General features: G+C 40.1%; 1 protein-coding gene across 5 annotated transcripts in view; it reads left to right on the top strand.

Moving 5' to 3' along the window:
• The window catches only part of CAMK2D (calcium/calmodulin dependent protein kinase II delta), a 223,468-nt gene that overhangs the window by 170,804 nt on the left and 31,485 nt on the right, over positions 1–21,179 (top strand). Inside the window, exons 12-15 of one of the 5 annotated variants that reach the window (XM_066573876.1) lie at positions 765–807; positions 10,560–10,594; positions 19,668–19,721; positions 20,699–20,743. In XM_066573876.1, the coding sequence (XP_066429973.1) occupies positions 765–807; positions 10,560–10,594; positions 19,668–19,721; positions 20,699–20,743 (177 nt within the window). Of the gene's footprint in view, positions 1–764; positions 808–10,556; positions 10,595–19,667; positions 19,722–20,698; positions 20,744–21,179 lie in introns of all 5 variants that reach the window. The other 4 variants (XM_066573875.1, XM_066573877.1, XM_066573872.1 and 1 more) reach the window with 4 other exon arrangements.

The raw sequence follows: 21,179 nt of genomic DNA, 5'->3' as shown, positions 1-21,179 counted from the left end.
ATGGTCACTAACTCTTCAACTTGTGCTTATGTGATAACTAACAAAAAAGGAAATCCCTTCATTTACCGAAAATTATGTCAGTATAAAGTGCAGGCAATAAAGGTCTCCTTTCCATCTAATTTGCTGTCCAATGCCTGTTGTCATGTGAAGCCCATCTCCAGTAACAGAGATAACAAGACTAAAAACAGCAAATGAAGGAAAGTGATAACTCATGCTGCGTATAGAAATCTATGGAGGGGGGGTGGAGTTGTACATCTGTCACACAGATGTACTGCTGTTTTTAGTTAGGGAATTACACCTGTTAAAATCACATCTACACTGCTCAGTACTGCTGTATAATTTCCTTTCATTATGCTATTTCTGTGTGTTTCTTGGAAACAGGGAGTACATTCTGTATCTCTCTGTGCATAGTGTCTTGAACACCACATGTGAGCTAGACTCCTCCCACCAGCTCAGAGAAAACTGAAAATCAGATCTACATTTGGGGAAAATGCAGGATTCAAGTCCTATAATAGTCAAAAACAGTGTTATACTTCATGTACACACATGGCAGCTTAATCTAAAAAGCGAGAAATGCAAGTGGTCTGATAGTTGTTACATCTATGGTCGTTTTTATAAATATGGTATAGCACTGATTCACAGCTTGATTTCTAAACGTTTTTACCTTTTGTGAGCCTAATTTGTTTAATATACCTAAAATTCTATAAAACCTTCTATGTTGTGAGTCTAAGACTGTGGTTGTGTTTATTTAATTCTCTTTTAAGGGGGCCATACTGACCACCATGCTCGCTACTAGGAACTTTTCAGGTATGTTGGTTCACATTATCAATAGATATCATTTTTGTTAGAGCCAAAGATTTATGTTTCATATTAGTAAAAGAAATGAAAAATAACAGGATTATAACCAGAATCTTTATCCGTACGTGAAAAGCTAAACAGATAGTTATTTTTACTGTGTATGTAATAATTTGTTTTAGTAGAAGTTTAATAAAACATTCAACAAGTAATGGGAAACTTCTTGAATTTTATCCAATTTTGTTTTTGTTAAAGGATGTGTCCCTACAGGATACCCTTTTTGTATATGATATACTAAGGCGTCTAGATGTCATAGATGAGGTCCTCCTTAATGGTCCCCCTATATTAGCCAGCATAGAGAGCTCCTAGCTAGAGCAGCGTCTGCTCTGGTGGACTCTATAATGTTATTTGTTTACCCATTTATTTCAATAAATGAAATCTTTTGCCATATTTGCCTAGCAATGGCTGCTTCAGGCAAAATGTGTATGTGGCCAAGCTATGTAATATCAGTTAATGCCCTAGTGTGTTAAAAGTGTTTACAAGACCCCCAAAAGTTTGCTAAAATAACAGAGAAACATATCTCACCTTTCCAATGCCGCCATCCTATTTGCTTACATACATGTGTCCACTGCAGCCAAATGTTGGCCTAGGTGATGATGCAGCAGTCACGTGCAGGTAGTTGGAATGTCATCGCTGCAGGATTGCTGACTAAGGCCTCATGTCCACGGGTGGGTTTGATTTTTGGAAACCGGATGGGACACCCGCGCGGAAGATCTATAGGGATGCATGGGTGTCCACCAATCAATTTAAGCATGTGGATTTGTTTTGCGGACCTTTTGGTCCAGAAAACAAATCGTAGCATGCTCCATTTTTCTGTGGATCCCTTCCGATCCGCGGCACAACTGCAGCTTACACTGCAGAAGTGCTGCGAATCCCGCTGGAAAGCAGGAGATTTTGAAAAAAAAAACCCACTGTACTGCGCATGTCCGATGGCGCACCGTAAGGACCATGCAAAGTACAGCAAACCCAGAAGTGGAGGGATCCGCGCGGATGCTGGAGATCCCGCGGCCAGGAAAATACAGGTAACTAGGGCTCATTGGCCGCCTGCAGGGCTGGATTCTATGCGGGATTCCTTGTACGGAATCCGATCCGCCTATGGACCTGAGGCCTAAGACCAGCGGGACCACAGAGTGGCAGAAGATATACGAGGTGAGATATGGTTACTTTGTTGTTTTATCACAGCCAACTCTTTTTGAGTCTTTGAAAACCCCTGGTTTAAGCGGCAGGGCAGAGACACATAAGCTCATCGCTCGGGTAGGTTTCTCTTCAGTAGTGAGTTGTCCATTTGGGATTTGCTTTTTAAAGACATACTGTTTGATCCACGCTGTGATTAGCTGGTAGTGTATCCCGATGACTGCATACAGGTTGTATATCTTGTTGTTTCTCTACTGGTTTGTGAGTACATTTTATACACATATAGTTCTGGTTTCAGAATTATCCAGCCTAATAAACTAAGGGAATAGCATTTACTGCAATTCCCTAATATGTTCTCACTAGCTGAGTGGCCACTGCACCAAGTAAGAAATTTGATTGTTGTTTTTTATTTTCTTTTTTGTTTTTCCTCCTGCTGCACCCTATCTGTTTTGCTTGCCCCTGCATGAAGCCTCATGAAGCATGAGTCATTCGACTAGTGAAAGTGTGTTAGGAAATTACAGAGCATTCAGTTCTGTAGCATCTCAACTGGACATGATGTACACTTCAAGCCCATCCTGACTGTTGTTTTTTTTTTAACCTTAACCCCTTAAGGACCAGGCTGTTTGGCTGTTTTGTACCTTAAGGACCAGACACTTTTTAGGGATTTTATCCGTGTGGTGGTTTTGCTGCCCTATTTTTTTTTTTTCCCTTAGCCACCAAAATTAGTTTTGCCGCGTTTTTTTTCCTCTGACAAATAGGACTATTTTCTTTAATATCTTTTTCATTAACCCATTTACCTGTTTTTTTTTTGTTTTGTTTTGTTTTATTGATTTTTTTTTTTTTACCATTTATAGTTGCATTTTTTTTAAATTACCGCTTCTCCCTTCTCCTCTGGGTTCTAAGCTGTGAATAACAGCTGAAAACCTGACCTGTTCCTGCTTGATTGCTTAATCCCACGCTGTACATCTGTTATTGGGTGGGATTGAAGCCCAGGACCAAGCCCTGTAAATTTACAGCGCTTGGTCCTTAAGGGGTTAATTTGCTACCTCCTTATAAGATTTTTATTAGCATTTTCATTTTCCAAAGGAAAAACATGCCTCGGATTACATAAGTATAGGTTTGTGTCGTCTTGCTGTATAAAACTGGTTTTGTAATTTTTTTTCTATGGTTGCCCAAAAACCAAGAAAGATTTCAGATCTGGCAACATTCTGAGGTTTCCGGATGCAAATATCTTACTGATCCATCAGTAAGATATTTACCCATTTCTTTTAATGCTAATATTCTTCCACTTGGGATTAGTAAATTACTTGGACACTTTAACCCCTTCTATTCCACACCATTTTTGTTTGTTCTTCCCCACCTTCAAAAAATCATAACTCCTTTATTTTTCCATCGATATAGCCATATGAAGGAATGTTCTATGCAGGATAAACTGTATTTTTCAGTGGTACAACTTAATTTCCTATAAAATATATGAAAAACTTAATGCTCATGGGGTTCCTGAACTAGCTGTCATGGCATCACTTATACAATAGACTGGAATACTTCAGTATTGCAGTGTATCATATTTATGCAGCTATTCTGGTATGAAGTAACACTTCTTAATATACAAAATACTTGGCAGTCCTGGGAGCCCTCATATAGCCCCAGGTTGCCATGACACCCAAATGGCACGCCCATCTCACTGCTGGGGAGCAGTTCGGGAGAAAGAAGTAGCGCCCATCCTCTGTTGGGCCGTTTAAACTCTATCAAAATTGACAGCATTTAAATGGTTAACAGACGCAATTCGCATTCTCTGCAATCACGGCTGCAGCAGCTGGGTGTCCTCTGTTAAAGACAGTTGTAACCTGCTTTGTATAGAGCAGGCTCGGCTCCCAGGTCATCGGAGGTCATGCATGTATGCCGTTTTGTGTGAAAGGGTTAATGATATCCTATCTCAAAGGATGGTGAAAAATATGTCCACCAAGATGACCACGCCATCTTTGTTATTTTCATCTTTGAGGTCCAGGAAGTCAAAATGGATTTAAGTTAGTACGTAAATTGGAGTTATTCAATGCTGTCACTGTTTAGGCAGTCGCAAAACCTCTTTGAAAAAATGATGGTGACGATCATTCATCACATTTATTTTTGTTTCCTTTATTAACCGCTCCAATCGCTACTATTCTATAACAATTTAAAGCTATCCAGCGTTATTTACACTTTTTATACCCTTCATGGGTTATTACTCTAAGGCCGGCTGCACACGGCCGTGACGGGCTCCACCGCGAATTTCCGCGGCGGAGCCCGTCACGGCGCCCCCCAGGAGACCCCATACTTACCTGCGGATCCGGCGTCCTCGCTCCCGCATGACGCTTCCCCGCCCACCTCCGCCGCGTCATGTGACACGCCCACCTCGTCACATGATGCGGCGGTGGGCGGGGAAGCGTTTTCACGCTATCTTCCGCTGTGCTATTCCGCTTCACGCTATCTTCCGTGAATTACGCGGCGGAAATCCGCTGCGTTGCCCGCAGCTATTAGGTTCTATTGAACCTAATAGCTCAGTGCTCACGGTGCGTAATTCCACCACGAATTCCGCACCGTGAATTCACCTGTCCTCACCCGCGGCATGCTCTATTTGCTGCGGGTGTGCGCGTGGACGGCTTCCTTTGCAGTCAATGGAAGCCGTCCGCTCACGCTATCTTCTGCTGTAGCACAGCGGAAGATAGCGTGAAAACGCTTGCCCGCCGCCGCGTCATGTGACGCGGTGGGCGTGTCACATGATGCGGCGGAGGTGGGCGGGTAAGCGTTATGCAGGAGCGAGGACGCCGGATCCGCAGGTAAGTATGGGGTCTCCTGGGGGGCGCCATGACGGGCTCCGCCGCGGAATTTCGCGGCGGAGCCCGTCACGGCCGTGTGCAGCCGGCCTAAAGGAAATCCGTCATAATGGGTCATTCAATTCAGTCATTTTGTACATGGAAAAACTTGTTTGAGAAAATGTCCAGTTAGTATTTGCTCTGTTGTGTTACTACATTCACAGCTCTATATATATGTTGCAACTTAGTGCCTCTTGTTATCCAAAGGCTATTTTATATGTTTCTCCAAACTTGTCAAATGCATGGCCTTAATGAATAGATTAAATGTACACGAATGGAACAGACTCAACAGGTAACCTAAAAAATGCCTGTGTATTCTATAAATGCTTGACAACGAGGACAGTTATGCTGCCTTAACTAACTAAACATTAGAGCAAACCATATTTTATTTCTCTAGGATGTGACAATGCTTATTACTCAGAACTCCATGCAGAACGATGTACCTGTATTCTCATCAGTATGTGTTGAGACTGGATTTACTAATGGGTGAACAGATTTCCTTGAATAAACTCCATTAAAACTTAGTACTTTTGTGTACTTGCTGACTCAAAATACAGCCAAACATACAAAGCATTTCTCCCAAAACACAAAATTGGCCCTGTCTAGCGAAAGTTTGTTAATAGTGTTTGTTTAGAGTGATTTGTATTTTTCTACTAATCTAGCAGTGGCTATTGCAAAACTGTCAATAGCAGCTGCAAGTATATTGGTTGTCACTTTTTAATTATGTTTTTTAGTAAATGGTCACTAGGGAGATTGAATTAAAGAATGCTAAAGCACAATTAGCAAACTTTGACAATTGTAGCTACCAAATAACCTGAATGTAACTTTTGTTTAACAAAATATTTATTGGTTTTATGATGATCCAAAATATATCAATGAAGAATTACAACATTAGGGTGCATTCACACGACAGTATATCGGCTGGGTTTTCACGCCCAGCCGATATACGGCGTCTCTCTCTGCAGGGGGAGGAGGCTGGAAGAGCCGGGAGCAGTGCTCTGAGCTCCCGCCCCCTCTCTGCCTCCTCTCCACCCCTCCACACTATTTTTAATGAGGAGAGGCGGGATGGGGGCGGAGCTAATTCCCAGAACTTAGCCCTGCCCCCGTTTCACCACCTCTCATTGGAAATAGTGCAGAGGGGTGGAGAGGAGGCAGAGAAGGGGCGGGAGCTCAGAGCACTGCTCCCTTCTAAACAGTTGGGGAAAAAAAATATTTAACATGTGGCAGCCGGGTGAAATCCACATGTAACAAATGCGGATGTTGCATCTTTTCTGCTGTGGGAAAATACATTCCATGTGCACAAACCATTACAGATTAGGATGATGGAAGTCACAGTCTATAGCCTGCTAACGCGTAGTAGGTTAGGCGCAGATAACTTAAAGTCTCTGATATTCCTAGTGAAGAATTTTTTAATATCCTTACCACATTAGTGAAGATATGTTTAGGAAGTAACATTCCGTTTTCACTACTGGAGCTGAATACCTTACTAACTGTGTAGAGCCACACTTAATTTAAAAAAAAAATTTTTTTTAAATACTACATTTTCTAAATGTGCAAAAAACTTCTGTGTGAGATCAATATTGCAAATAAATTGTTCACCCTTTAGAAAATCCACCTCTAAGTTTCACCTGATTCCATGCAACTGTTACAGCTTTTTTCTAATATCGTAGAGTGTATAGCCACATTTCATTCTAGCAGTCTGTGTGTCTATTTACACACATGATGCATTTTTAGTTATAGCATGTGTTTAATTGGAAATATTCAATAGAGAATTTCAGAGTCTCACAAATGTAAAGTTTCTTATTTGAACATCACAGAGGATGGTAAAGCAAGCAACATTTAATGAGATTTGGCTTGATGTTATATGGGTGCCTCTCCTATTCAATGTACTTAATAGAAGTAATTAAAAGTTTCCCTTTATGTTGAATTCTAAAAATAATTTATAGAACCCAAGTGGCCCTTTAAATAGTTGAGAGGAGCAGATATCCACAAGGGTATCTTTCTATATAGAGTTAAGCACAGACCACTTTCTCTGAAGCGTGCTCCATTAAGCTCAGATCTAGAGTGCATATTATATTTTATATTAATATTACTGTTTCTTGATCATTTTGGACAATAAGGCTTTGATTTATAGTGAGATCTGATTCTTTATTAAATACGATTCATATGTTTGCAATGCATGACATTTACATTAGCTGCTCATACAACTGGTGGTTATAATTGTGTTTTTTTGTTTTCTGTTTTTTTTTTCTTTAATTTTCCTTTTTTCTAATATTCCTTTTATGTGGATTATGTTTCATGTGAGGTAAGATTCAAAGAAAATGAAAGTTCCTGTCACCTCTCTCCATTTTAATCTGGGCTTGCTCACAAAAATGATTCTACAAATCTGTCCTTAATAACTGCTTAGCTGTTCTCTTCTGTGTAATACTAATATCTATTTTTTACTATGTCTTTAATTAATGTTCTGAACTCCTGTCAACTGGTCTATTCGGCTTCTGCAACCTGATTTATAATGTTATGGAAAGGGAAAAGAAAGCTTGTCTGGGAAACCGTGATATTGCAGCAAATTTGCTTGAGTCTACCAAGGCCTCTGTTTTGGAGAGGGTTTCACGATAGAAGGAACAGCAATTCTAAAATCTAGTATTTAGTGTTTTCTCTGGCGTTGGTCATCTTTTGCATTAGTCTACAGTCTGACTCTCTTTTACAGTAATCTGTAAAAGAGGAGAGTAACCCAGTCTGGAGTTTGCATCATTTTTTTTTTGTAGCATTGCAAGCCAAAATCCTGGTGCACAGTACATTTTAAAGCGATTGACTGCTTTAGGGTGATATCAGTCCAAAGCTTTTTAGCAGAAATGTGTGCCACTTAGTAATATACTGCTATTACGACTTAGGCCCCATTCTTCCACAGCCCTACTTGTCCTTCCAGTTCATAAAATGACTACTTGTGGAGGAGCATGTGACAAGTAATGTCACTCAGCCTCCTCCATAGCTACACACTGGGCACAGGAAACTAGCACAGGTGCAATGGAGGCGGCTGAGTAATGTCTGTAGTAAAAGTGCTCAATTTTACACCAGCGCTATATTGAGGAACTGTCTCGCAAACCGCAGGATTGAAATCCAGGAATTCCAGGCCATCCCCGCCAACACAAGACAATGCTTTTCTTAAAGCAGCTGCCAAGGCAGTACATCCATATTACTCTGGTGAAACTGGATGGTGTTAATGCTTTTTAGGCCACTTCTCATCTTCCGAGACCTAATAAATCATTAACAGAGCGCAGATTTATCCTTGACAGCTTGATTCATCTCTTAAACTGGGGTTCTCCATATTCTATGACTGCTACACCTGCTAGCTTTCTGATGCTGTGCTAAATTAATCCACTTTTATTCTCTCTGGAGTTTTATTAAGATTGAATACCTTTTTATGAGAGAATTGTTTATATACTGTTGAGAAGCTTTGCTGAATTATTCATCACTTCTCTGCTAAGTCAAATAACATATTGCATAAATGGCCATATTTATCAAATGCCATGCCTTCATGTGACTTTACGGTGACATTTAGCACACAATAGTATTGTCGCAAATTTATAAAGGCTCAAATGAAGTAAAGGAGAACACAGTCTAGCCTAAAAAATGAATAGACATATACACTGGGAGCATTACACATTGGGGTGGATTTATCTGTGTGGCACCGCTTTAAAGCTGATGTCGGAGAGTCCTGCAAATCTTCTTTTGTTACATCTCAGTTTGGAGCCCCCAATTGCTGACTTACACTAAACTCCAAGATAAAATGGCACTGGATGTGGCTCTGCTTTGTCTGGAGTGCATAAGGACAACTGGACAGAATACATTACAGCCAATGAGTTCCGTCCAGCTTGTTCTGGATCCTGCACTTTCGATTTTGTTTCCTAGGACAGAGCCGAACAACAGAATCTAAATACACAAGTGTGAACAAGCTCTCGGTTGTGTCTGCCATATTTATCAATGGTCTTAAAAACTTTTCTAAGCCACTGTAAAAGGGTAGTCTGGGCTCCTCGCAACTGATAACCTATCCTCTGAATAGGCCATCAGTAGTTGATGGATGGCAGTCTGTTGCTCGGGACTCCCGTCCATCAGCTGATAATCCAACCATAAGTGGACATGGGGAGGAAGTGGGAGCACTAGCTTCACTCCCATTGAAAATGTTTGGAGCACCACAGTACTATTCCACGTCTTGCCCAGAACAGGATGTCAGTAACAGGAGCAGGAAGTGGAATAGCAGAACTGTGCTCCCATTGCTTTTAATAATGACAGCGGGGCCGGACGATCAGCTAATGGACAGTGGGGTCCCGAGCGACAGACTTCTGTCGATACACTACTGATGGCCTATCCAGAAGTTAGGTCATCAGTTGAAAAGTACCCAGATTACGTCTTTGAGATATCCTAAACACTTTGATTTTTGTCTCCCTAAAGTAGTGTGGCTTGTTATATGAAGATATATACCCTGTTTCCCTGAAAGTAAGACATATCCCGAAAAATAAGACCTAGCATGGTTTTTCAGGATATCTGAGGATGCAGCATGATTTTTCAGGATTTTTGAGGATACTTGAAATATAAGCCCTACTCTAAAAATAAGCCTTAGTTACACCTAGTAAAAAAGGGCAATTTAAATAATGTACAGGCAGCTACACATGGAAAAAGTCTAATCTTTTGGAGCAAAAATTATTCAGGAAAACAGGGGTAGTATGTTTATCAGTTTTTACTAAGAAAAAATGGAGCACATTTACCATATGCTACACCTAGCAGAGAGCTAGCGCCAGTCTCTGTGTTCCTATTATTTACCGTTTTTACAAATTGCAAAAACTGGTCAAATGTCATAGTATAGGACATGAATAACTTTGCTGCCATACGTGCTAGAAATGAGTAATTCCTCCTATCCCATGGCGCTTCAGTTTGCTCCCTAAACTAATAAAATAGATGAAGTTGAAGGCAAACACTTCTGATCACAGACTAAGTAAAGAAGGGGATCTTCCATTGAATGTCTGAAAGGAAAACCTGGTGGCATGATCACTGGTGGTTCCTTCCATAATCGGGAAGCTTGTGGTCCAAAACTGCCTGATAACCTAATGTTTGGTGCCATAACACTAGCCAAAAAGAAAATGTATTCAATATACTGCACATAATCCTAAAAATAAGTAGCTGTAACATCCTGAATAGTACATATAAAACATTTTCATGTTTTTTAGCAAATGGTTTTTGAGCGTTCCCACGTAATAAAAAAAAAAATATCCAAAGATGTATGTATATCAGAATGCCATTTAGAAAATGAAATTGCCCCCAAACATAAGGTAGTATACACCTACATAGAATGAAAAATAAAACGTATTGTGAACTCTGGACAAGGTAGACCATACACATTTTTTCCATGAACCTGCCAATGAAATGTACGTGAAGGCTAATGTCTTCACCTGAAGTTCTAAAATCTGTAACATCATGAAATGTGCAGGTCTGTCTTATTAAATGGAAGTTTGGACTTTGGCTCATCTAATCCTCTGAGTAACAAATGTTTATCCAGCCAGCCTATTATAAGTTAATGGTATTTTGTCCTATAACCCTGTTTTGCATTGTGTAGTAACAGATCAGGCTGGTTTGGGTATACATATATACACATTAGTTACAGTGCAAAAATTGATACAATATAAGAATTCATCTTAATATAAAATTATTATCCATTTGCAGCAGCGAGAAGTTTATTGAAGAAACCTGATGGAGTCAAGGTAAGGTATGCAAATGAAAACCCTGCTCTTAATATTTACAGGATTTCCTTTTAGCAATCCTCGTATGATCCACACCAGTTCAGGTAACCTGGCATCTTAATTTATAAGGGTCCTCTTTGGGTTCTGATGATAAAATGTTGCTTGTTTCATATTAGCATTCATTGGTCCCATGTTTTAGGTTTTATTTGGAAGATATACAGCATATGTCCATGTACCAACTCCCAGCCTGGTCTTAAGCATGTCTACTATTGAAAACTGAGAGTTCCAATCATAAAAGAATGTTTTTATGCTTTTTTTTATCAACTAGGAGTATAATTCCTGTTAGTAAAGAACATCTATGCCTTTAATACGGTATGTGTCATATTATGTTAGTTGACACAAAGGGGAATTACAGTGAAGCTCTGCTTTTGACAGATGTCTGTGCAAGTATCGCCTATGGGCAATGCTACATAGTGATTGCTGAGTAAAACGGCTAGCTGAACATGGCTTTCTTGGAGCTTCTTAGAATGACAAATAGCTTGAAGAATTTAGTAGTCCTTTAAAAGTATGGACCTGTAGATCACAGACATCTGGGGGACTTCTTACATTATCCTTTATAATAGATGGTTTAAGAGAGCACATGTTGCGATAAATGATAACGGTCTTTACTTGGCAGCTGAATTAGTGGTACAGTCTCTTTAACTAGGTACACAGTTTCAGAATATAGGAAAATGGTTTCAGCACTTGGTAATGCTGACTTCTAAAACTTTGCAACCTTATGTTGGCTCCTTAGCCCTTGTGGCATCAAGTCACAGTCTCTTTAGCTACTCAGCAGGTCTGGCATGGTGCTCACACCAGGAGAACTGTGGGAGAGGTAAGTTTAACACTTACATTCCCGGACTCAGTAGGTCACCTACTTTCAGCTCATAAGCTTAGCTAGTAGGTCTAAAAGTAGGTGACAGATTCCCTTTAACTTTTTTCATACCTCCAAAGATAGGGACCCATATGCACAGCATAATTGGACCACCTGACTATTGAGGGGATTATTATTAAGTCAATATCTCGTTGACAGACCCTCTTTTTATTTAAAGCAGTCATAACTTGTGTTTTGTTTTTTTTACACTTTTAAGTGGGTAAAGGAGCTATTGAACTACCTTCAAGCAATCAGAACAGAAAGCAAAAACAGTTTTCTTTTAATTTTTTTATTTTTATAGAACAAGTGGGTAGAATGGGAAAGGGACATACAGAAAGGAAGGAATTGGGTTAAGGAGATCACTGAAACCTTAAAAAATGTACAATTCTGGTGGGAGTCTGCTGACTGGAGCAGGTAGGTATGATGAACAGTAAGAAGTTCAAAGTATAGCGGATGCAAGATATATATATATATTTCCATTTAAGGATTTGTTTATAAGGGTATTGGAGTGTTTAATGCATACATGTCTCATTTTTTTTAATTATACATTCTTAATCAGCAAATGAAGTGCAATGTTGTAATGATAGGCAATATATAATCTATATGATGTCCTAATATTGACAAAATATCAAAAACCAAGAGGGACAGTACCATTTACAATGCTAATCTTCTCCCAACTTGGATGAAAAATTCTCCAAAATAAACTTCTATTCCTCTCTTCTACTTATTCTTTGATAAGTTCAGTTTTGTATTTCCCCCCAGCTGTAACATGGGGCAGAGGTGTGTTGTGAGAAACATTTGATTGTATACAAAGATACAGTTGGCCATTGCATAATGGATATGTTATTTGGTGATGGACTTATTACATGAAACACTCAGTCCTATTTCTTTACTATAGCGCACATCCCTCACCTGGCAACTGCTACGGAGTGCCGCCAATGGTCAGGTGATGCGGATTTGGGCACATCACTTGACCGACGGCTGTGGGGGGCTCAGTAGTAGTTACTGGCTGAGGGATTTATGCTGCTGTGAGACTCAGTACTGTGAGAGCAGCAGCGATGCAGGCTGAAATTGGCTGTGGATCTGCAGCTGAAACCCAGTCAAAGTCCAGTCGATGGTGCAAATTTTGACTCCATTTTTGATGCAGAAATGCTGTTGACTTTGCTGCAGATTTTTCTGCTGTGGAAAATCCACAGTACTATGTGTGAACATACCCTAAAGGAATACATTATACTTCTCCTTACTATTGGATCCAGTTCTGGCACTGAAAACGGCAAGTGCATTTTCCAAAAAATGCTGTGTTTGAAGACGCACTAAGTGAAGGAATCCCATGTACAATAACTGCTAGGATATTCTATTACTTTATGTTCACTGTGGGACCATTGATTCTGAAAATGAAGGAGATGCAGTGCTGTTTAGTACTGCATTTCCTTCTAGGTTTTCCCTGAACAGTAGAACTCTGACCAGCCTGGCTGAGCCAGGAGCTTCAGCATGCCCCTATTTTCTAGAAGGTGATAGGTGGTAGTACTGCAGTTCCCTGTGGCCCAGGTCCTTTAGTGCAGTAGACAAGCCATGAAGAAGCACAGCACTAACCCAGTTGAGTGTCTCCCTCATCTTAAGGATCAGTGGGGTCCGTGAGGTTGGATCCCTACCAGTCATAAAGGTATGGCATATTTTAGCAGTATGCCATCATGTCATAAGGGAGAAAAGTGCTTTATGGATGGAAGCTCTTATAATGTTTCAAATTAAGGTTCTGTCATATTTGTAGCACAAATGGTGGGCGCAACCAAACACACAGATATTTATGTGTTGATGACATATTCTTGTTTCATCTGTGATTCAACATAATGTAACCTGCATAATCCTTTGCTGTTCTTCTTTCAGAGGGCAGTCCATGATCAGCATATTGCTATCTCCATTGCAGGTAGCATTTCTCAGCTGTACAACAAGCTGATAAGTGACTATTTAACATTGAGCTTGGCAAAGAAAGGTTTAATCAATCAACTTTTTTTTAGTAAGGGCTCCTTCACACTGGCGATGGTGATTTTGCTGCGAGAAAATCGTGGCAAAATTGCGTCTTTTTTTCTGCGATTTTTGAGCATTGCTTTTTATCGCAAAATCACCGCTGCTGCGATTTTCTGGCGCAAAAGTCAATAGCACTTCCTAATTTTAAAAGCATTGCATCAGGTTTGTGCTTTGCGATGTGATAAAAGGGAGGCTCCGTAGGGAAACCTAGGAGATAAAAAAAAAAAAAAAGAAAAACACAAAGATAGGACATGCCACAATTTGTTTCACCCAACATTACATGAGGAAACGTGTTGCAAATGTGAAGGAAACCATTGAAAATCATTGGTTTCATAATCCTGCGTTTTACTCTCGCATTGTGCAAAAATCGCACGATTTTATCGCCAGTGTAAAGGCACCCTAATGGGAATCTTTACTTTGCCTAAATGCTGGACTCTTCACACTGAGCCCAGCTTTGCTTAGTTTTCTACAGGAGCTATAATAACTTATGGCCTATTTTTTAATGGATCCAAAATTCTTTGTATGTTACTGTCACGGTTAATTAGCTTCTGTGGGGTTATACTAATAATTGGCCTCCATCAGTGAAAGAGAAGCTCAGTTGTAAGTGATGATTTTTCATTCTTCATTGATCAGGCTGCTGTAATAAATACTTAATAGCAACATGACATGTAGATGCTGCCGTTTAGGCACATAAAGTACTGCCTGTTACTGCACTTATTAGAGCTCAACGTGCGCTGACTGACTTGCAAAAATGTTTATTCCTTGTCGGAAAATGTGCCCTTTTGTCTCGGTCTAAGACAATTCAACTATTGTCCTTAAGGCCCATTAAAACACAACGATTATCGCTCAAAATTCGCTCAAAAGCTGTCTTTTGAGCGGTAATCGTTATGTGTAAATGTTTGCCCATCGTGCAGTTTTCGTTAAGCCGTTGCTCATTGTTGTCTTTCAGCATGCTAAAAGACGACGTGCTGAAAGACGACGATGAGTCTTATCAGGGATTTACAGCGGGATACAGCTGATACTATTGTTTTAGCTGTATCCTGTCCCTGATAACAGGCTCGGTATGAAGAACAGAGTGATGCAGCTTGGTTCTCCATACCTGGCACGGAACGCCTGGCTGTATAACAGCCGGGCTCTCCATGCATAAAACATCTGGATGCAGAAGACAAGCGGGGAAACCCCACTTGTCTTCTGCATCCTCCGCTCCCAGCGCTCGGCTGTATAACAGCCAGGCGCTGGAGCAGGGGAAATAGCTATATGCAGAAGACAAGCGGGGACACCCTGTTTGTCTTCTGCATCCTCCGCTCCCAGCGCTCGGGTGTATAACATCCGGGCGCTGGAGCGGGGGGGGGGGGGAACAACTGTATACATAAGACTAGCGGGGACTCCCCGCTTGTCTTCTTCAGCCTCTGCTGGCAGCGCAAGGTGATTGCTCATCTTGAACGATCATCTTGCGCTGTAAATGACACAACAATGATCACTCAAAAGTCGCTTGAGCGACATCTTTTGAGCGATTAGCATTGTGTCTAAATGAGCCTGTTAGTTAGTCAACAATACACCTTTGAAAAATCTGACAAGTAACTTTGGAAAATATTTTGACTGTTTCAGACGAATTGTTGGAGCTCTCTTAATGTAATAGTTTGACATGAGAAGATACTAGGTAAAAGGCAACGAATGTAATGTTTTAAATGGGTCATCCGGATCACAGCAGGCTGTGTGAATGCATTGCTTAGTACTAGGCTACTGTTGGAGATAGTTGCCAAAATACATATGCTTTGCTGTGGACATATCCACTGTATGTGCGTTTATATAACTCACATACACATAGTGACCCCAATCTTAACTGTCCCAAAACCTTAAACTTGTAATGTCCCATGGAGTGATACTGAAGTATCCACTTTAGTTTGTATACAGTTCACATATTTCAAATGCTTCTACATTCTTAAGAGTATTTTGGGGCATGTGCACTGCGCCACATAGATGATTCCCATTGTCCTGCAGTTCAGAAATTATATATCCTAAATTCTGCCGTCCATAGGATTATTGATTTGACTATTGCACGGCAATAAGAACAATTACCACATGGGTAACAACCAACATTTGTCATACGCAACCAGTTTCCAGCCGGGTTCTGCCATTCATTAGAACTACTATGTACTAATACATTTTTCAAGCTAGGTCCCCTCCTGAAGGCAATGTTTGGATATAATGGTAAAATTTGTTCCAGATCTGGATGGCACATAGGCCAATATTTCCTCATTTTCTTAACCTTCTCCACTTAGCCGTCATATGTCCCCACACACCCTATCATTTTAGTACCACTAAATTCCTTTTTGCGGGTTGCTCTTGATTCCATTCTGGCCCTATGGAAAGCCGCCTTGAGGTGTTTAGATGGATATTTTCTATTCCTAAATATTGTAAAAAGATTGTTACATTACAGTTGGAAATGATCTCTTCTTAAGGTAAGGGGGTGTCAGCTATTTTACAATTGGAAACATCTAGTTTTACCAGGAGAGTTGGTCCCCTGTAATGTCTTGAAAGACATTTCAGGTGTTCTCTGTATCTATAAAATGCATTTATGAATTCCTGCAACTGCTTATAGTGAACGTTGAAATCTATTTTAAGGGCTTCCTTTAGCCTCAAAATGATGTTTTATTGTGGAGGACCAACCACTGTAATCTCTAAAGATCACGAATATGGTGGAACCCCGGTTCTCCATCCCTCCCAACCACACAGCCTCAGTAAAGAGGAGCAGTGAACAAGCATTCACACAGCTGTTCCATTCAGATTTTTGGGACTTATAGAAACAGCCATATTGTTTGAGCTTAAAACTGATCAACTGGATAGATTATACATAAAGATTTACTTAAACTAAATGCATATTACTGTATCTAGCAATTACTCCTTATTGAGACCAGTCAAAGTAAATTTAGTACCATGTTTCCTGGAAAATAAGACCCTGTCTTATATTATTTTTTGCCCCAAAAGAGGCACAGGGTCTTATTTTCAGGGAGTGTCTTACACTCACCAATCAGGTCCCTCCCATTGGTCCCCAGCGCTCTCTTCAGCAGGTTTCCATGTAGTCCCCAATGCAGACAAAGCATCTCTTCCTGGTAACAGGGCTTGAGTACGCCACCTCCAGCAAACGATTGCTCTGATTGGCTGAGGCGGCGCTCAATGAACCAATCACAGCCATTCAGTGATGTCACTCAATGAATGGGTGTGATTGGTTCATCGATCGCCAGCTCTGATTGGTTCAGGAGCACCACCTCAGACAATCAGAGTAATCATTAGCTGGAGGTGGGGTACTCAAGACCCGTTACCAGTAAGAGATGCTCAGTCGGCATTTAGGACTGCATGGAAGCCTGCAGGAGAGACCCAGTCAGCACCTCTAAGGTGAGTATTGCTTTTTTAGGTCATGTAGCTAGGGCTTATTTTTGGGATAGGGCTTATATTTCAAGGCCCCCCTCCTGAAAATAACGGTAGGTCTTATTTTTAAGGAAACAAGGTAGGGGCCCCCCTTCCATGACCCCCACCTTTTCGGAGAGGATAAGTACACGGTTGGTCTACATCTTTCCCATCCAGTCTCTATTTGATGTCTTAACTTTGGCAAACCCTCTTTGAATTACATGGTTTTACATATCAGGACATAATAAAAAAATATATATGTATATGATCTTTAGAAGGTTTGAAAGTTTGTTCATACAACCTCAGATGAACAATACATGGCAAGTCCACTGTGTTATTTATTTAACAAACTAGGTCAAAATGCAGAAGCAGTGTGTGAAAAATGAATCCGTAGCTTGTTAAACCACATTTAGCAGCAATAACTTGAAGTAATCGTTTTCTGTATGTCTCTCATAGCCTTCTGAATGAATTTTGGCCCACCGTTCTTTACAACATTGCTTCTATCCATTGGCATTTGTGGGTATTTGTTTATGCACAACTCTCTTAAAGTCCTACCACAACATTTAAATTTAAATTGGGTTGAGGTATAGAGTTTGAAAAAGAAAAGCATCAACATATTGCAATGGCCCTGTCAACCATTCTGATGTGGATTGTCTGGTGTTCTTGGGATCATTGTGCTGTTGCATGAAAAGTTTTAGGTTTTGAATAGATGACCTTACATTTGACTCTAGTTCATATCATCACTCTTCCATCACCATGTTTGGCAGTTGGTATGAGGTGTTTGTGCTGTTATGCTATGTTTTTGTTTTCGGCAATAATGGCCAAACATCTCCATTTGTTTTGTTTTGTCTGTTCCAGAAGTCTTGCAGTTTATTTAGATGCAACTTTGTAAACTGCAGCTGTACTGCCATGTTCTTTTAGACAGAAGAGGCTTTCTCTTGCAACCCTTTCAAGCAAGCCGTACATGTTCAATCTTTTTGTAATTGCACGGTCATGAATTTGAAGACTGTACATGCTGAGGCCTTTAGATTCTGAAATGTGTCTCTTGGGTCTTTTGCATTTGCACGGCACAATCCGACCTTGTGGTGAATTTGCTGGCACATCCACTCCTGGGAAGCTTGTCAACTGTCTTGAATGCTTCCCACTTGTAAATCTTGCTTACTGTAGAATAATGGACTCTAAATTCTTTGGAAATGGCCCTATAATCCTTCCCAGATTGAAGAGCAACAATAATTGCTTATCTAAGATCATTGCTGATGTCTTTCCTCCTTGGCATTGTGTTAACACTTGCCTGAATGTTCCAGACCAGAAAAGTGCCAAAACTTTAGGTTTTTTTAGGTGGTCACACTTACTGATGATCAATTAATCACCTGGTAGATACTTGCCTTTTAAATTCCTATGGAAGTATTTTGACCTAGTTTTTGTTGAGTAAAGATACAGTATAATTTGTCATGTTTTGGTGTTCATCTGAGGTTGATTTTATCCAATTTTAACTCTTTCCACTCCAATGCCCGACATCATGAGCTTCCTCTATAGCTCCGATGTCAGAACAGGTCCGCAAGTGCAGTGCAGGAATGCATCTGCACCCTCTTGTCAGGCACATCGGTTGCAGATGCACTCCTGCACAGGTCCTCATCGAAGGACCCCCGAGGAAAAGGCAGAAAGGGATTTTAACCCATTCTGCTTTCTCCTTTACACATTGCATAGCGTTCAATTAGTGCTATGTAATGCAGAGATAATGCAGAAGTAACACTTCCGCATTCCGCCCGGCGATCACGGAGCCTCCTGACCTTAGCTGTCACTCACAGTCTAGGTCGGGAGGATGAAGAGAGAATGCGGAAGTGTTACTTTCGCATTCCGCCCGGCGATCATGTGACTGCAAGCACCCTACTGATCTCGGCTATCAGTCACAGCCGAGATCCGGAGGGTGAAGAGAGAATACGGAAATATTACTTCCGCATTCCCCGAGCGATCATATGACTGCCGGCATCCTCCTGATCTCGGCTGTCAAAGATCAGGAGTGTGAAGGGAGACTGCTGAATGGATATTCAAATAAATTGGAGCTGAGGATAATGGAGAGGGGGTGGGAATGGATTGAAAAAGGGTTAAGACTGTTATGTCATAATATGTAAAACCATAGAATTAAAATATGGTGTACTTTTCTCTCAGATTTTCTCACGACTTTACATGTAAATGTCTCCTGAATTTCTTTCCAGCCACTCACTGTGTGTATGGGGATAGGATGGGTTTTAGATTGATTTTTATAATTTGACTATCTCCCCAAAATTTATTGGTGTGTGAAATGTATTTTTAATGTAAGAAGATTTGCACCCAGTTGTTGTGTACAAGAACACAAGGGACTTTTTATTAATATACAAGTTGCAAGAAGTTAGGTTGGGCCATTTAGAATATTGGTGGTTTGCATTTTCACTACATTTATTACGGTGGAGTTGCCACTTATTGTATAGTATAGCTTTCTTATATTTACAAACTGTATGTAGAAGATATTGTACATGGCACTCAAAAGCTCTGAGGGTTTTAAACCCTTTTCTTGAATTGGCCCTCCACTGATTCTCTAGAACTGCTTAAGGGAAATTCATGGTGTGGAAACTTTTATCAAGCATTTTCTGTATAATTGCTCTTTCCATTCATAATATCCTGATCTGTTGACTTTATTCTGTGATACCACTTGAAGCATCTTAACAGTCTAAGGCTCTTCTTTGTTTCTATTTGTTTGCATATTCACAGATAAACAACAAAACCAACGTTATAACAAGCCCTAAAGATCCTACCCCACCTCTGGTATATTTTTCCACCCCCTCACTTATTTTAGTATATAATTTCTTCCGCTTTTTATTTTTAATTTTTGTTACTTTTGCTTCTCTAAGACCTCAAACCGTTGCACTTTGTTGTTGTGGTTTTGTGGGGGAAGTTCCTTGTGCAGTAGTTTATTTCTCCAGTAACCAACCATTGGTGGATAATTATATATAATATATTGGCAAGAGCTGAGACACGTGCATGTTTTGTCCTCCTGTGAGTAGTGTGTGCTTTGTGTTGCTTCTAGCTCTCCTTTTGATGGCTGTATCTTGATGTCCTAAGACAATTAAGGATTTCCTTCACTAATACCGGCATATGGACATCAAGTTGAGCTAACAAAAGTTTTGCTAAGCAACCACAAAATGACCTTATTCAGAGTTAATAATTCTTATATAAAAGGCATTGTCAGATATTACAACATTGGCTTTTATATTTTGTGAAAGGATAAAAGGCATTGTACGCGCTGATAACGTTGTGGATTTTAGACACATTTACTGCACTGCTTAATACATAGACATTTCATTTGCATTACTATCTCAGCCTCATAAGCTGTACACACTTTACAGTAAATATGAGATGAAGTAGTATCATTGGTACCGTTGTACTGTATAGAGGTTAGGTGCAGTTCATGTCGGTCATCCCAAAATAACTGAAGGCTATTAGTACATATTCACATTTCAATAAATACTGTTTTCAACATACTATAAGGGGTTTAGTACACTACATAGTATTGTACGTGCCTTCAGTAGGCTCTTACCACTGCACAGTGGTACTGAATAAGGTCTTTGCATGCTGCTCTGTAGGTAACGTTACAGATTTCTTCTTCATCCAGGATCAGTCTCCAGATTCATTCCATGACGGCTCTCCACTTAAACCTATTGCTGTCAGCATTCCTACTTAGTGTTTCTTGCTATTCAACTGTACTTACCAATAGGTACTGTTTTCTTTCTGTTCTTACTCAGGAGCCCCAATCTACTGTAATCCACAACCCTGCTGATGGAAATAAGGTATTGGGACGGAATCAACTCCATCTTGGTTAATAATATACATATTCATCAAGACGCTTTTGGACACGTCTATCCATCATCAAAGGGAGACATTCACTAAACATTCATGTTTACAATTTCTTTATGCATAATAGCAGTTTAGTGAATACCTCCTATGCATATCCAAATACCGTTTGGTCCCCCAAAGACATACCTCCGAAGGCACTCAGCGTGCTTTCTGTGTCATAACCAGGCTTAAAAAATATTAATACATCACATCAGAATTTTTGTTTTTATTCACTTCTCCTTTTTCACATCTTATCCACCTTTGTACCTTTTATTTTTTCTTTTATTTTTTCTTTCTTTTGAACGGTGTTCAATGTCTTTTGCATGCAAAACTCCATTAAGAGCACTTTTTCTATTCTTGAAAACAAAAAAAGCCGACATTTCTTATCTT

The sequence above is a fragment of the Eleutherodactylus coqui genome, chromosome 7 (assembly GCF_035609145.1).
Source record: "Eleutherodactylus coqui strain aEleCoq1 chromosome 7, aEleCoq1.hap1, whole genome shotgun sequence".
Classification (NCBI taxonomy): domain Eukaryota; kingdom Metazoa; phylum Chordata; class Amphibia; order Anura; family Eleutherodactylidae; genus Eleutherodactylus; species Eleutherodactylus coqui.
The sequence above is the reverse complement of the archived record's forward strand: the minus strand, read 5'-3'. Positions and strand labels throughout refer to the sequence as shown.